The sequence below is a fragment of the Zosterops lateralis genome (genome assembly GCF_965231275.1).
Source record: "Zosterops lateralis genome assembly, chromosome: 18".
Lineage (NCBI taxonomy): Eukaryota > Metazoa > Chordata > Aves > Passeriformes > Zosteropidae > Zosterops > Zosterops lateralis.
In genome coordinates, this window is record NC_139778.1 from 8,985,038 (window position 1) to 8,999,589 (window position 14,552).

General features: G+C 46.0%; 1 protein-coding gene across 1 annotated transcript in view; it reads right to left on the reverse strand.

Moving 5' to 3' along the window:
- Positions 1–725: 725 nt before the first annotated feature.
- CACNG4 (calcium voltage-gated channel auxiliary subunit gamma 4) overlaps positions 726–14,552 on the reverse strand; it is a gene marked incomplete at both ends in the record, with an annotated part of 40,102 nt that continues 26,275 nt past the window's right edge. The window contains 3 exons of the mRNA XM_083874869.1: positions 726–1,264; positions 2,109–2,249; positions 7,885–7,968. Of these exons, the coding sequence (XP_083730995.1) occupies positions 726–1,264; positions 2,109–2,249; positions 7,885–7,968 (764 nt within the window). The remainder of the gene's footprint in view (positions 1,265–2,108; positions 2,250–7,884; positions 7,969–14,552) is intronic.

The window sequence follows — 14,552 nt, forward strand, 5'->3', positions numbered from 1 at the left end:
AGGCTCAAGTCCCACCTGCTTTAATCTTTTTTTTCCCTTTCCAGGTGTTTCGAGATGCACCCACCCTCCGCTCCTTGGCCCGCGGTGCCCCAAGGGATGCCTTAGCCCAGGAATGGGAGACCCCCTTCCCACCCCATCACGGAGTCTGTAATGCTCAGTACGTGGGTGCTCTATGGTTTCAGTGGCACAGGTCAGTTTTAGAAAGTGTTGCCTTCAAAAATATTTTCTTTTTTTTTTCTTTTTTTTTTTTTTTTTTTTTTTTGTTTTTTTGAAAGAGGCAAAGCCTATGCCGTGTCGAAGGAAAGTGGCTCACTTGATGAGTAGTTCGTTTTCATCCTTGGGCTTGGTTATAAATTATATTTGCAAGTTCGTATTAAGGGATCTCAATATTAGAAAAAAAAAAAGTACAACAATTTTTCTGTAATCCTTTAAAACACACTGGTGGCCAGTCCTGTGCAGTTTCTCCAAGACCGTGTACACACTACAAAAGTGCAGGAACATGAACTGCCTTCATCTCGTGACACCAAGAACGGAAATAAACAAACTCCAAATAGCTTCAAAAAAAGCTACGAGCGTGTAAATATCTTTATGTTGGTCCAGAGGATCTCCACTTGCTACCTCAACACATGCCACAATTAAAGAGGTGAGAGGGTATTTTAACATCGCTCCTGACAGATCCATTCTGCTTGGGCATCTCTTCAAAAAGCACGAGGAAGGGAGGTGCTTCAAACAGGCGTCGTTCTCCTGTTGACCATGTTGACGTGGAGTCCTTCCTTAAACTCCTTCTGGAGGAAGTTGTGGACCTGCAGGAAACTGGCTTCTTGGTCTGCGTTGTAGCTGGCAGCCGTGGTGACCTTCAAAGGCTCCCTGGAAAGGGTGTACATGGAAATTTCGTTCATGGGGATGGTGCCTGCTATCTTCATGCCAACCGGAGAAATGTCCCTGGATGGAGAAGGCTCCGTGGAGCGGGAGCTGGATCTGGACCTCCGCCTCCTGTACCTATAGCTTGGCATCCTGGCATAGGGAGAACTGGAAGAAGTCTTAAGGAATTCCCTCTTGGTCTTAAACCTCAGCTCTTTGTTCTTCTCAATATAAATGTTTACAGCCAGAACACCTATGGTTTCGGCCACAATAAAAGACAAGGCTCCGAAATAAAATGACCAACCATAGTTGTAATGGTTCTTTTTGTCCTCGTCTCGCTTGTCACTTGGGTCACCTGCATTGCTCGATATGTAGACAATGATCCCTATGATATTACTTAGACCTGGAGGAAGAAAAACAAAAATCAGTGTTTATGTGGCTGGGGAGATAAAATTCAAGCCATGATACTTTCTGGACCTGAATGATTCCAAGACTGGGGCAAGGAAATTGTCTTACATTTATTTACTCTAACATTTATCTCAAGGATTCATTTATTCCTGAAAAACAACCAACAGATCAACATATGGGTCCTGTGTGCTCACGTGGATCTCAAAATACTCAGCAGGACTTTTTCTCATCTCTTCATTGCCACAGTGGAAAAACAGCAGCATGTGGGAGCTCGCTAATATTGTGAGTGGGACTCTAACATCCAGAAGAATGATAAAAATACATTTGAAGCTCAGGGCTATGGCTGTTCACCTTGATCAGGGTAAGTTCTCTTCCACCTTGCTGAATTTTCATCTAAATGCAGCATGCTTAATACAGGCTGCAGGGAGAGCTATTAATGATGGGGCTGGCTCTCTCAGATGTTTCTAGTGTGAAAAGCAGGCTCACCTATCAGAGGTGAATGTTTTCTGCCTTCATATATTTAAAAAAAACCAAAAAGCCCTCAGGTATAAGAGCTACCTGATTCATCTAACATTTAATACATTTTAAATAGTGTAAAACATACTTGTTACTGAATTTCACTTCCTTCTGTAGGAAGACCAAAAGCTTTTCTAAAATATACTTATTGTGGGGCTTGAAGAGCATAATTTTGTCTTGAGAAATTTGCTTGGCTTGATGTTGTTAATGCCCTCAGCTCAGGAAAGGGGTGCAGGGAAAGCACTGCCAAGAAGCTTTTCCAGAGTCTTTTCCAGCTGAAAAAAGGCAGCACCACTCAAGAACTCAATTTAAACAGAACATACCTGCTGCAACAAAGAGAATCCCAGCGCTGAGAATAATGTTGTTTTTGCTGTTGTAAATCCTTCCTGCTCCGACACAGAGTCCTCCCAGCAACAGCAGAATTGTGCTTAGGATGGGGAACACGCTGGAGGCACGGACAATGCCTGGAGGGAGACAGGTAGGAAGGGAAGACAGAGTAATCATTTTGGGGGCCTCTTGGGGTGCAACTGTGGAGATTAGAGTCTCAACCCCCCTGTTTTTTTTCCCTAAAATTGTTAAGAAGAATGATTTAATAGAACCAGAAAATGGTTAAGGTTGAAAAAGACCTTTAAGATCATCAGATCCAACAGTGAAACCAGCACCTCCACCATGCTTACCACTAAACCATGTCCTTGAGTGCCAGCCACATCCACACATTTTCTGAACATACTCAGGGACATCTGTTCCAGTGCTTCATAACCCTTTCAGCGAAGAAATGTTTCCCAATATCTAGCTTATTACCATTTTTTATTCCTTTTTGCTAGAATTATCCCTGACTCTGCATTTCTGGGTGTGTTTTTGGGCTGATGAACCCATGAGGTGGCCAGTGTGACATTGACTCTCAGCTGAGCGGCTTCAATCTTTGGAGCTTTCTCCCAGGAAGTCCAGCATTATTGCCATTTTCTGATGCCACCCCGTGCAGAATATTTCTGCCAAGGCACGAGATAAGTGACAGTAAGACCCAGCACCACGCAGGGAGCAGCAGTGAAAAATTCATGAGCTGGCTATGAACCCTACAAGGTTTGGGACAGCTGGAGCAGACAGATCTGTTCCGTGGTGCACACACAAGGGGAGCAAATCACAGCTCTTGAAGTCAGCAGCATCCATGTTGCCAGCAAGCACAGCTAATAACCCCTTTTTCTTCTGCTGGATATTAAGGACATCGAAACCTTTCCAATTTCTAAGGAAGGAATTTTAACAAGTGTGTCTCAGATGTTTGTGTTTAGTTTCCTGACAGCAAGGTAGTAATTTAAAATTCTGCATGCTTCAGTCCATTCATCAGTGTATAAAATCCCCCACAAAAATATTAAAACACCACTTCAAGCCAGCTTTCAAAGTCGGGCCACAACAAGACAGAGCAGCAATCGACAGGGAGGCGGCAGGGAGGGAACAAAAGGGCTGAGAAAAAAATAAACAAGCATGAGAAGAGAGATGTCTGTATTGTAAAAACCAAAGGGGTAAAAGCTGGCAGGGGTTCCTGAAAGGCAGAGTGAGGAACCGAGTTTTATTGCTGTAGAGAGAGGATTTATTTTTCGAAGAAGGGGAGATAAGGTGCTGAATACTGCTGTGGAAAATGGGATCACCCTGGAGCTGAGGGCAGGGAGAGGAGCCCTGGCAGAGGAGAGGAGTGCCAGGATAGGGGATCCCAAGGCGAGGGAGAGTCAGAGTCTGCTGTCACAGTGGCACGGAAACCCCAGAGCAGGCTGGGAGGCCACGGGCACCGCAGGGCTGAGCGAGTGGAGAGGAGCAAACGCCATCTGGGCCTCTCCGGGTGCATCCTCCTGGCTGACACGCACAGCGAGCGGCGCCCGTTTCCCCGGGAGGAATGGGCAGATGTTCCAGCTGCCGCTTTCCCATTTCACTGTCGATGGCTGTGGCCTTCCCGACTCAGTGAACAGCTTCCTAACGATTCCCCTGGTAACTGGTGGCAGAGCTCCAGAGCTGAGGCAGGGATGGGGCTGGGGGTTCCTCACCAGCATCGCTCGCTGTGCCCCGCACGACCCCGCAGGGTTGTGCACACACACAAACCCAAAAAGATGGTGCCTGCCTGGGAAGCTTCTGCCTGTAGGGATCTGCAAGAGCAAGGAAAGTCCATTCTTTCCCAAAGCGTGCACGTGTCCTTCACAGATGGGGCATTTTCCAGGCGGATCTGAACGCGGGCCAGGCGGGTGCATTGCTATTCAGACGGCGTCTTGCAGGAACTGCCAAATCCGACTGATGCGAGTGGGTGTAAGGTCTCTGGTCAAAGCCTGGTGAGAGGTCAGAGCCTGTTCCCTTGTCCTGGGTGTATCCTCACGTGTGGGGTATAAATTAACAGCACTTTGACTTTTGAGTCAGGTTTTTCAGTCAATCATTAGAAAAATATTCAAAGTTAGTCACTGTTGCTGGACTTTAAGGCACCCCAAATCTCTCTGTTTGTGCCGTGGGTAAAGGCTTAAAATCTCCTCTGGCCCACCCTTTCTGGATATTGTATCCTGTACTTTATGGTCATGCTGCTTATAATGATTTCATTTAAATCAAAGAGCTTTCCCAAAATGCTTCAGTGATATCATTGCAAGCAACTTGTCAGACAAACCAAATATAGGGAGTGGGTTGTTCTATTAGTACTAATAATCTCCAGTGATAATTTTTCTATAGTAGGTAATTAATGTGAAGAGAAAGAAAACACACAGTATTCTCTTCCTAAAAAACTCCACAGTATATATTTTTTTCTTACAGTGTGTACTTTTAGCTCTGAAATTTCAAAGGAAGCTCATAAGGTACCACGTAGAATTTACATATGTCTCCTGATACTGGTAATAAAATGACAGCACATCAAAAAACATTAGGGCAATCTGGTTTTTGCTTTCTCCCTGGCTTTTCTCCCCCCGTTGTTTACTGTCCTGTCGGTTTGCATCGCCGGCTGTGCACCGCTATGTGCGGTGACACCTCCTTCGGTGGCGCTGCTCCTCCCCATGGGGCTGCAAACCCTGCTGGGCTCGGGCTTTTAATCTCCGGAACGGCAGGAGCCGAGGGAATGGCTTTGGAAAGAGGATGCTCTGACATGCAGGGAGGAAGGGCAGGAAAGTGTGGAGATGTCCCTAAAGCAGGGTCTCCCTGCTCAGAGCAGCAGAGCCCAGACATCCTCAGCGCACAGCCAGGATCAGATCCCCCTCCTGCCAAGGGAGAGGCGCCTGTGCTTCGTGCCGAGCTGGGCGGGAGCTGCTCGGGGTTTGTGTGCCCGGAGGAACGCGGGAGACGAGGGAAGCGGGAGAGGAGGGAAGCAGGAGATGAAGAAACAGGAGACAGAGAAGCAGGAGACAAGGAAGCAGGAGCCCAGGGAAGCAGGAGCCCAGGGAAGCAGGAGATGAAGGAAGCAGGAGATCAGGGAAGCAGGAGACAGGGAAGCAGGAGGTGAAGGAAACAGGAGATGAAGGAAACAGGAGATGAAGGAAGCAGGAGACAGGGAAGCAGGAAATGAAGGAAGCAGGAGATAAGGAAGCAGGAGACGGGGAAGCAGGAGATGAAGGAAGCAGGAGAGGAGGGAAGCAGGAGATGAAGGAAACAGGAGACAGGGAAGCAGGAGGTGAAGGAAACAGGAGATGAAGGAAACAGGAGATGAAGGAAGCAGGAGATAAGGAAGCAGGAGATGAAGGAAGCAGGAGATGAAGGAAGCAGGAGATGAAGGAAGCAGATCAGGGAAGCCGGGGCGCACTGACCGCCGGGGATGCGGTGGCAGCCCGGGGACAGTGCAGGCTCTCCGTGCTGGCACTGGGACATCTGCTGCTCGCTGGGGCCCTGCTCAGGCATGTGAGGGGGATTTTTTTAGACACACAGATGGGCGTGTGTTGCCACGGGGAAGGTTCAATAGGAAGGGTCTTGTCTGAGCTCCTCTGCACGAGTCAGCTTGTCACCGTGCTGACGTTTGCTTGGTTTTGCAGGGAGCAGCTTGAACACCAAAGGGCAAAATCCAAATTCCTGCCTCTATCCACTCTCTAGACCAAAGTCTCCCAAAATCAGTCGTTTTTGTCACTGATTTCCACGGGGTTTGGAACCAGGGCTTGATCCTGCTAACACTACAGTGTTTGCATTTCTCTGAAGCCCAGATTAAATTGGGGACTGTGGAAGAGGCTGAGACCCCTCATGCTGCTCCTTCAGGAGCATGAAATACATGAGTGTGGGTGCCTTTGTCTAAGCCAGGCAGGAAAAATAAGTATGAGTCCCAACATGTCCCTCCGAGAAACTCTGCCAAGAAATGGCCAGAAATAGTGGAGAATGATATGGAGCCAGTAGACTGCAGAGGGCAAAAGCAGGATGGAAGCTCTCACGTCCCTTTGAAACAGGATGCAAACATCCTCCTGTCTTAGACAATGATTTGGTCCCTATTACATATAGGTATGAGCTCATCTCCTCTGGATTTTGACACGTAACCTTTCAGTAATCTCTAAATCAACTCTGTGCATGGGAAACTGCAGTTCTTCTTATGGAAGTTAAAGCCAAGGAGCCTTGTCTCTGTGCAGACTCTGTGGGGTGAGCTCTGCTCTGCGGGGGAGACACTGGAGACTGATTTTGCAGAAGACATAAAGGGTTGGACCAACTTGTTTTTAAGATCTGTACTTAGTCACTTTTGCAAACAGCTTTTAGGAACACCCGTCACCAGCACACTTACAAACAATTTACCAGTCTCATATCTTAACATGGAGCTGGAGACTGTTTTTCCGAGTTCTCACTTTTCTCCATATAAAGAAGGCATAATGTGCTTTTATCAAGATGCTACTTAATTCCTCTTTCCTTTTACTAATGATGTTTGTTTCCTAAAGCTGACTTGGCATCAATTTAACATTAGTTCCAAGGCTTTGTATGAAAGATAAATGCAGCTGTGCTCACACTCTGCCTTTGCCTGAGCTCTGAAATCGTGTCACCCAGGTGCTATGACTGATCTAAATCGACAAGAGCAAAGAGGAAAAAAAATCTGGGTTTTCTGGTGAGGCAAACTTTTCAGAGATTTTTTTTTTCCTTCTTCATGTCTTAGCAACTAGAAGTTGTTGCCCAGAAGTGAGCAGAAGGGCAGAGTGGTTCTCTAAGTGGTGTTTCAGGTAATTAATATTGTAATTGAGGAGTTCTCTGCCTTGCCAGCAGCGTTGTTCTCAGCTCCCTGACTCCCCAACACCTTGTGTGAGCTGCAGTTCCTCTCCCTGGTAAAGGGCACTGCTTTCAGCTTGGCTGCTCTGCTCTTTTGTTCAGAAGGAACAACAAGGCAAGGAGCCCTCTGAGGAAGGGCAATCTAAATCCAGCTTTGCAGGTTTCATGGTTGGGTTCCAAGACTTGCCATCAGCTGAGAGAATGGTCATGTGGAGTGGATGAAACAACTGCCTCGATTTCAAGCACCAGGTTGGTGGGTGGAATCCCTTCTGGGGGGAATTACGTGCCAGCAGTGGAGCAGCAGTGGCTGGCTGGCCAGGCAGGGAAGCCACAGCCCCTGTCCATGCTGGGTTTTTGCTGTTAGCTGCACAAATTTCTTTCCTACAGTGTAGTAATTTCACTTCAGGGGGAGGTGGCTCAGCAGCTGCAAAGGCTGAGGCTTGACTAAGGGTTGGGTTTAAGCATTTGGTAAAGCTTCTTAATGGGCTGGAGCCCACTCCTCAAATGAGTTTTGTTACACTAACCCCATAAGTACACCCTCTGTAAAATATCCTTGCCAATATGGGCATGATAACTGCAGTTTTCATTTAAAAAATTGTCATTCAATGTTTAGACAGTCGGCACTAAAATTGTGAGCATTCCCCTGGCTGAAGAAAAACCCCTTTTAACCCCATGGCAAGTGAGTTGGAACTAGATGGTCTTTAAGGTCCTTTCCAACACAAACCATTCAATGATTCAATGACTCTATGGAGTAGGGGGTCCCCAAGGGTGATGCTGTGTCAGCTGCAGCATGAACTGGATACGTGGCACCACTGGGCCAGTCTGGCAGTGAGTAAAACTGGGGTTACTCTCTGCAGAAGAGGAGCCCAGGGAAGCCTCTCTGGCTACATCTGTGTGTTGGGTTCACTGTTCACTTACGGAGAAGGTACTCTGAGCTGTCGTGGTCGTAGTCATTGTCTTCAGGGAAGTGGTTGATCCGGAAACAATGTCCTTTGTAGATTCCTACGTGGAAACAAAGCAAACAGAACCCATAAGGAACAGAACCAGGTAAAAATGTGCTTTTTTTTAACCTGTCAAGAAACCATCTCTAAAGCAATGAATTTTGGGCAGATTGGGCTGAAGGAAGGGACAGCCAGGATTCCTGGGCTCTTTCCTTCAGCCACGTACATCGTTCTCTTGAGTTTTTTAATCTCTAAGTGCTTCACTTTATCAGAGCTGTGCTTATCTTGCAAGCATACTGAGTTTGCAAAGCTTCTTTTTGTTCTCAGAGTGGCTGTCAGGCTGGGTCCCTGCTCCATGACTGGGGCTCTCACTGCCATCACCCTTCCCATCTCATCCCAGTGAAGTGCAGCCTTCCCTTATCAGAGCCCGTAAATGCTGAATTGTCTGAGGCCTCTTCAATTACTCTCCAGGCTGTGAAAACAAGTCCATAAATCTCTTCCTGCTGCAGTTTAAGCCTGTATGTCCCACTCAAGGTTGGCTCAGCTTTTAATGGCATATTTGTTTAGCTAACTGGGAGCCCGGGCAGTAAAGTCAGGGTACAGTGTGGACTCCTGAGCCCTGGAGGGACAACACCAAAGCTGGCTGGACAAACCCCTCACTCAACTGGACACCTCAGCACTTTGTCCATGCAGGTAAAGCTGTCCATGAACATTTTGTGTTACAGCTCTTCCTTGTCACAGTTCTCATTGTCTGTCACAGTTCTCCACAGCCTGAGCTGCAGCTGGGTTGCTGTGGCACAGGGAGATACACGGGCACCTCTCCCCAGAGAGCTTCCTGCAGGAAGGAGCCCTGAGCTGTGATTGTGCCTGGTGCTTTCATTATTCATTAACCAGCACTCTCCTGCTCGGGAACACATCACCCAGGCTGAGTTATCCCTGCACAGGAGCCTCGGTGCTTACAGCTCGAGCTGGCAGAAGGATTTAAAACCCATCAGTTAATGCTACTTTAACAGAAGCACAGCTGCAGTCTGTAGGATATAAAATGTGGATTTATTTCACTACCTATTACCAATGATTACAAAGATCTCAAAAGAATTACTAATCCAGAGGATTTAAATTGCACCCTGTGAGTGTCAACCGCAGGTTTGCTACTACAGCGCATTTAATTCTTCCAGTAAATGATGTATCAGCTCTAATTGCAGCAACGGCTCAGGCTTTCTGTGCACAGCACTTCAAAGGCTGGGAACAAGATGTAAGTGGCTCATGTCACATCTGGAAGTGACACACCTGTCCTGGCTGCCAGGTGGGGAGAGCACTTCAGCTGCTGCTGAGCCTGTGTGCCCATCCATCCCTGTGCTGGTCACCACAGGGGCTGCTGCTCCTCATGGGCAAGGCAAGGCAAAACTCAGATTTTAAAGATCCCGGTGCTCATTTTCATGGCAGTTCACACAATGGAACTGAATCACCCCCAGCATTACAGAGCCTCTGAGATTGGATGGTCATTTCATTGAGTATCTCCATTTAGGTGTGCAATTTTCAGGAAATACATTCAGAGTGGGGTTTTTATCCTCTCTATTTATTAAGGAAAAAAATATCTAAATAATTTCCCTGTCCTAATTTCCTATGGGAAGAGGCTTTTCAGGGACTGTGCTTGTGAGTGTATGGGTTGGACCATCTCTCAGTCTGCACACACTTCTCTGTCTGTTGGTATTCTATGCTGAGTCCTTCTCACACTGACAGAAAGCAGGGTTAGAGCAGATATTGGGATGAAATTCCTCCCTGTGAGGGTTTTGCCCAGAGAAGCTGTGGCTGCCCCATCCCTGGAAGTGTCCAAGGCCAGATTGGACAGGGAAACTTGAGATAGTGGAAGGTGTGGGTGGAACTGAGTGAGCTTTAAGGTCTCTTTGAACCCAAACCATTCCATGATTCCATGATTCTCCAATGAACATGAGGGTAATAGGTTGAATTTATCCAGAACTGATATAAAAGTAGAGGTATTACAGGTCACTGAGCTGCAGACAGGGAGATGTCTGAAGGAAAGAGCTCTGTGCCCCCACCACAGGCTCCTTTTGCACGTTCACAGAATGTGGACATGGCAACAGCCCAAATAAACACCTCACTCCCAGAAGCTCACTCAACAGACAAGGAGTCTGCAGGACTGAAACATTCTCAAAGCCTCTTGAGTGGCAGTGCTGATGGACTGATGGAGGGGTTTGGGCTCTGTAAAATTAAACTGTTGAGTGAAATGGGCCCTTCAGCAGAACTTTCTCAGAGGCCATGGAGCCATTCCTTCCACTGCAGGGCTGGGATGCACCAGCAGGACAGCACTGATGAGATCTTCATTTCCTCTTATATTTAGAGCCTTTCCCATGAAAGAGTATTAGCAAATCTAGCAGAGGCAAAACCAGGATCATCACCACCCCCTCGCCAGAAAAAAAAAAATCCAAAAAACTGGATGAGCTTGAGAGTTCCTTTTTATTTTCAGTTTTTATGAGTACTGGGATTGGTCACTATTAATTGGTCATTATTTATCTGGCTAAATTATTATAGAAATAGCAAATGACTGTGAAATTTGGACCTGTACCAAAGCCTAGGAATCCAAAATATTCTCCCCAATATTTTTTATGTAGTTCAGACCAGAGATACTGGTGAAGGGTCCTCTCTAGTGTCTGTGATGTTTGATAGCTAATAACAGCAGCAGACTGAATAACTTTTTTCTATAAACGTAACAAGTGCAATGTAATTCAGCAACAGCTTATTAAACTCTCAGTGAGGCTTGAAGTTGCTATCAAGAACTCTGGTGATCTACAGGGTATTGAGGCCTCTTTCAATCCACAAAGTATTGGAAATAAAGGCTTGCCAGGAAAAGTAACAATACCTCTTTTCTTCATAATGGTGGAGTTTGAAACTCAGATATGGCAAAAGTTAAAACTAACTGGAGAAGTGGTCAGCTCTAAAAGCACAACAGGAGAGTTTGAGTTGTATTTATACATGAAAAATAGAAACAAAACAAAGCTGGGATTTGGTGGAATACCCATGTCCATGCCCTGGTATGTAAAGCAATGCAAAAAGAATAGAATTATGGAATGGCAGAGGTGGCAGAAAAGGAAACTCCTCAATTAAACTCAGTAACAACCTTTTTGCAAGCACCTGCACAAGGGCTGAGCTCCTTGAAATTCTTCTCCAAAGCTTCTCAGGAGCTGCCTTGAAGAAATGTGCCGGGAAATGTAGTCACAGGTCCACACTCACTGAGGCACAACAGAGCCATTTCCCACCCCAGGAGGGGATGTGGGGGAGAGATTTTCTCCCTTGCTTGAGTTTGGGGACACAGTCCCTTATATCCTTGGGAGAGGAAGATGGAATATTTAACTCCTACTGCTGTACCCACTAGAGAGAGATAAATAAACTGCAATCACTGCCTAACAGATACTAAAATATTGAGAAGCACTTCTGGATACCTCTTGAGAGTGAGATATAATATCCCACTGAGATATATAAGTATTACCCTTTTCTTTGAATGATTACTGATATGTTTTTAATGATGCTTTTAGAAATGCGAATATTAGAATGCATTTTCCCCCCTCATAATAACAATGAGTTTGTTCTGAATTTTGAGCCAGGACTTCAGGATCTGCATTAATGATAATGAAGAGGTAAATTTTCTGAAGTGTTGTTGATGGTGTAAGAACAATTTTTTTCCACTGGTTGCAGCATACTTAGCTGGCATTTAGGAACTAAAAAGCATTTCTAACTTGGTTCTGCTCAGTGTTCAAGGGCTTCTCTGGCAAGGTTAGTACTTCCCAATCTCACTAAGTGTTGTTCAGGCAACTATAATTAGAGTGTGATGTACTCGGATAACGTGATAAGGGAGGCAACTGTAGTCCCTAAGTGAAGCTTAAGCTTTGTTTTGGGGTTTGAGATCTCAAAATACATAGAAGTTTCAACAGCAAATCAAAGTAGTGATCCCAAATTCTGATGACATACTCCTTGCTCTTTCTCAAATGATCCTTTAATAACCCTGCCTCTATCACTGCAAATTGTTCACTGGGTTTTTTTATTTTTTGATGACTGAGAGTGAAGGTTAATGCTTAGGATGTAAATGCTTATTAATTTGGTGGCCATGCATTACATGATCCTGTTATTGTCCACACCATCAGCTATGTCTTTGAGAACTGCCATTTCCTGTGCTTATCAATGACAACATTCCCTGATGCCCTGGAAGTGTTTGCACAGATCAGCACAGGAAAACAGACCCCTCAAATGTCTGACAGTATTTGTCAGAACAAGGCTGTACTTTTTTTTCCTCCCTACCCTAATTCTGAAAACTCTACACAACAAGATCTTCCCATAGCATTACTGCTCTTGTTGTCATTTAAAATAGGTTTGCAGCACTCCAGACTCGAGCAGCTCTGCAGCAGAGGGCCCTGTCTGCGGGGGACTTGTGTCAATAGCAGTTTTTGTCTCCCTGTGCTGAGCAGGCGCTAACGGGAGGCGATATCCGATAGCAGTGGGAGACACTCGAGGAGAGAGGGGCTGAGCAGCTCCCTCCTTCTCCATCATCTTCTGCACAGGCACTGCCCCATTAACTCTTTCAGCTGCCAGCCCTTCTTTATGCAGAAAAAAATGGTTTTAAGACCCAGCAGAGAAGCTTTTCTTGTTTTTCTCATGGGACACCACACACTGGCAGTATCTTGGATCAAACCCTCCCCTGCCAAGACGCCACATTCCTGCAGCCCTGGAGCAGCTGTAGATACTTGGAGCACACACATGCACACTATTAATAGTGTGGGGCAGGGGATTCTCCCAAAGGAGCTGCACCGGTGGGATGAGGGCTGGGAATATCAGCTGCACAAGTGGTCACTTGGCTCCAGCAGTCACCTGTGGGCAGGTAAACACACCCACACTCATCCACCCCACCAACCAGCTGATTGCTTTCTGGCAAATGTGGGACTTCTGGGATACTTTGGAGACATGGAATGAAATTATTTTCAGGATCATTTGACAGCAAGTGCTTGTGGAAACAGAGAATAGAAGTTGCAAGGAGCTGACTGTATATTAAAAATAAGGCAATTAGTAAAGGTACCATGGGAAATTTGGGCTGATGGTTCTGCTTGTTGCATCCATTCTGTGATTAAACACTGTGCCTCAGTTGCAGAGCTGACTGTCAGCCTGATTTACTGCAACACATGAATATCTGAATGTTCAAATGACAAGTTTTCTGAATATATCAGCACAGAGAGGGCTGACTGACAGATAGCATCACAGACCACGAGAAGAGCCTGACAAGCAGAGTGGGGCTGCTGTAACAGAAGTTGCCTGAACACAGTGTCCATCCCAGCACGTCGTGCAGGACTGGGTTTCCTTAATGGCATGGCTTTACACTTCCCTTGGACATCAGTGGAGAACCTCTATTTATAGTGAATGAGAGTGTCTCAGTGCTGGACTCTGCCAGGGCAGAAGAGAAACAGTTGTGTGTTTTTTTCCTGAGGAGGATTTCTCTGCTGACAGGTTCTGAAGCGCTTTGCCGAGTGATTTGAGCAATAGTGAGCAAAGGAGATCAGACACGCCAAAAAATGTTCATCTCCACAAAAATATCTATCTGTGCACTGTGTTCATTTGTTTGATTTTCCACCAGTACAGCTCCCCTGTCTCACTGGACTGACACCACAGCACATGCAGCTGCTGCCTTTGCTTTCTTCTCATTCCTCTTGTCATAAAATAGCCCTCGAGAAGAGGAATCAGGGGTGCACCTCCTTTTACTTTCAAAACCTGTGTTGTGCTGCTGGTCAAACAGGGGTTATTCTAGTCCTGAGCTTTTCCCTCAGACCACAAGGAACAGCATCAGATATTTCCCTGCAGCTTGGAACTTTCTATGTCAAACTGTCCCGAGTTCGATTATTTGTCTCCTGCTGGTTGCTAAGAGTTTCTACAAGCCTGTCCTTAAGTTACTCGACTGAGCACAGATCCCATGAGCCTCTGCCTGGAGATGTTTAATGCTGTCATTATAAAAGAAATCATGAACTATTGATGCAGGTCATGTGCAAAACACACCTCATGTGAATTTGCTACTCCACGATGCTGCTGTGAGCTGCTGCCTTCATCACCGTGGAGGATGGAGCCAGCAGAGGAAGAAGCCTCGGGAGGTTAAATACACATTTATTGGGTGTCTGCCTTTGAAAAAAGTTTGGCTGTTGTGAGAGCTGGGAACTTCAAAGCACAGGCTGGTTTTGAGACAGATTCTGTCTGACACCCTCGGAGTCCTGCCAGTCCTGGAAATTTGTCCATGTGGCAGTTTGTGTTTTTGTTTCGTCCTGAAGATGAATTTGATGAAGAACGTTGCTCGTACCTGGGGTTATTGTCATACTTTTGCCATTTTCTGTGTTCAGAAAATGCTCAGGACATAAAAAGAGTAGGAGTTTATTCCCATAAGTGTGGGCTACCCTGGTGCCATAAACCAGCTGGGCAGGACGAGCTGCCCATGCGTGTCATGGTCAGGCCAAAGCAGATTCAGCTCAGCTGACTCTTTAAAAGGAATTCATCCTTACTCCTAACCATGTTTTTCTATAGGTCTTGAGACTGTGAAAAAAAGAATCTTTTATTTCACTTATTCAAGTTCTTTCCATCTTTCTCTATCTTTCATTCCCT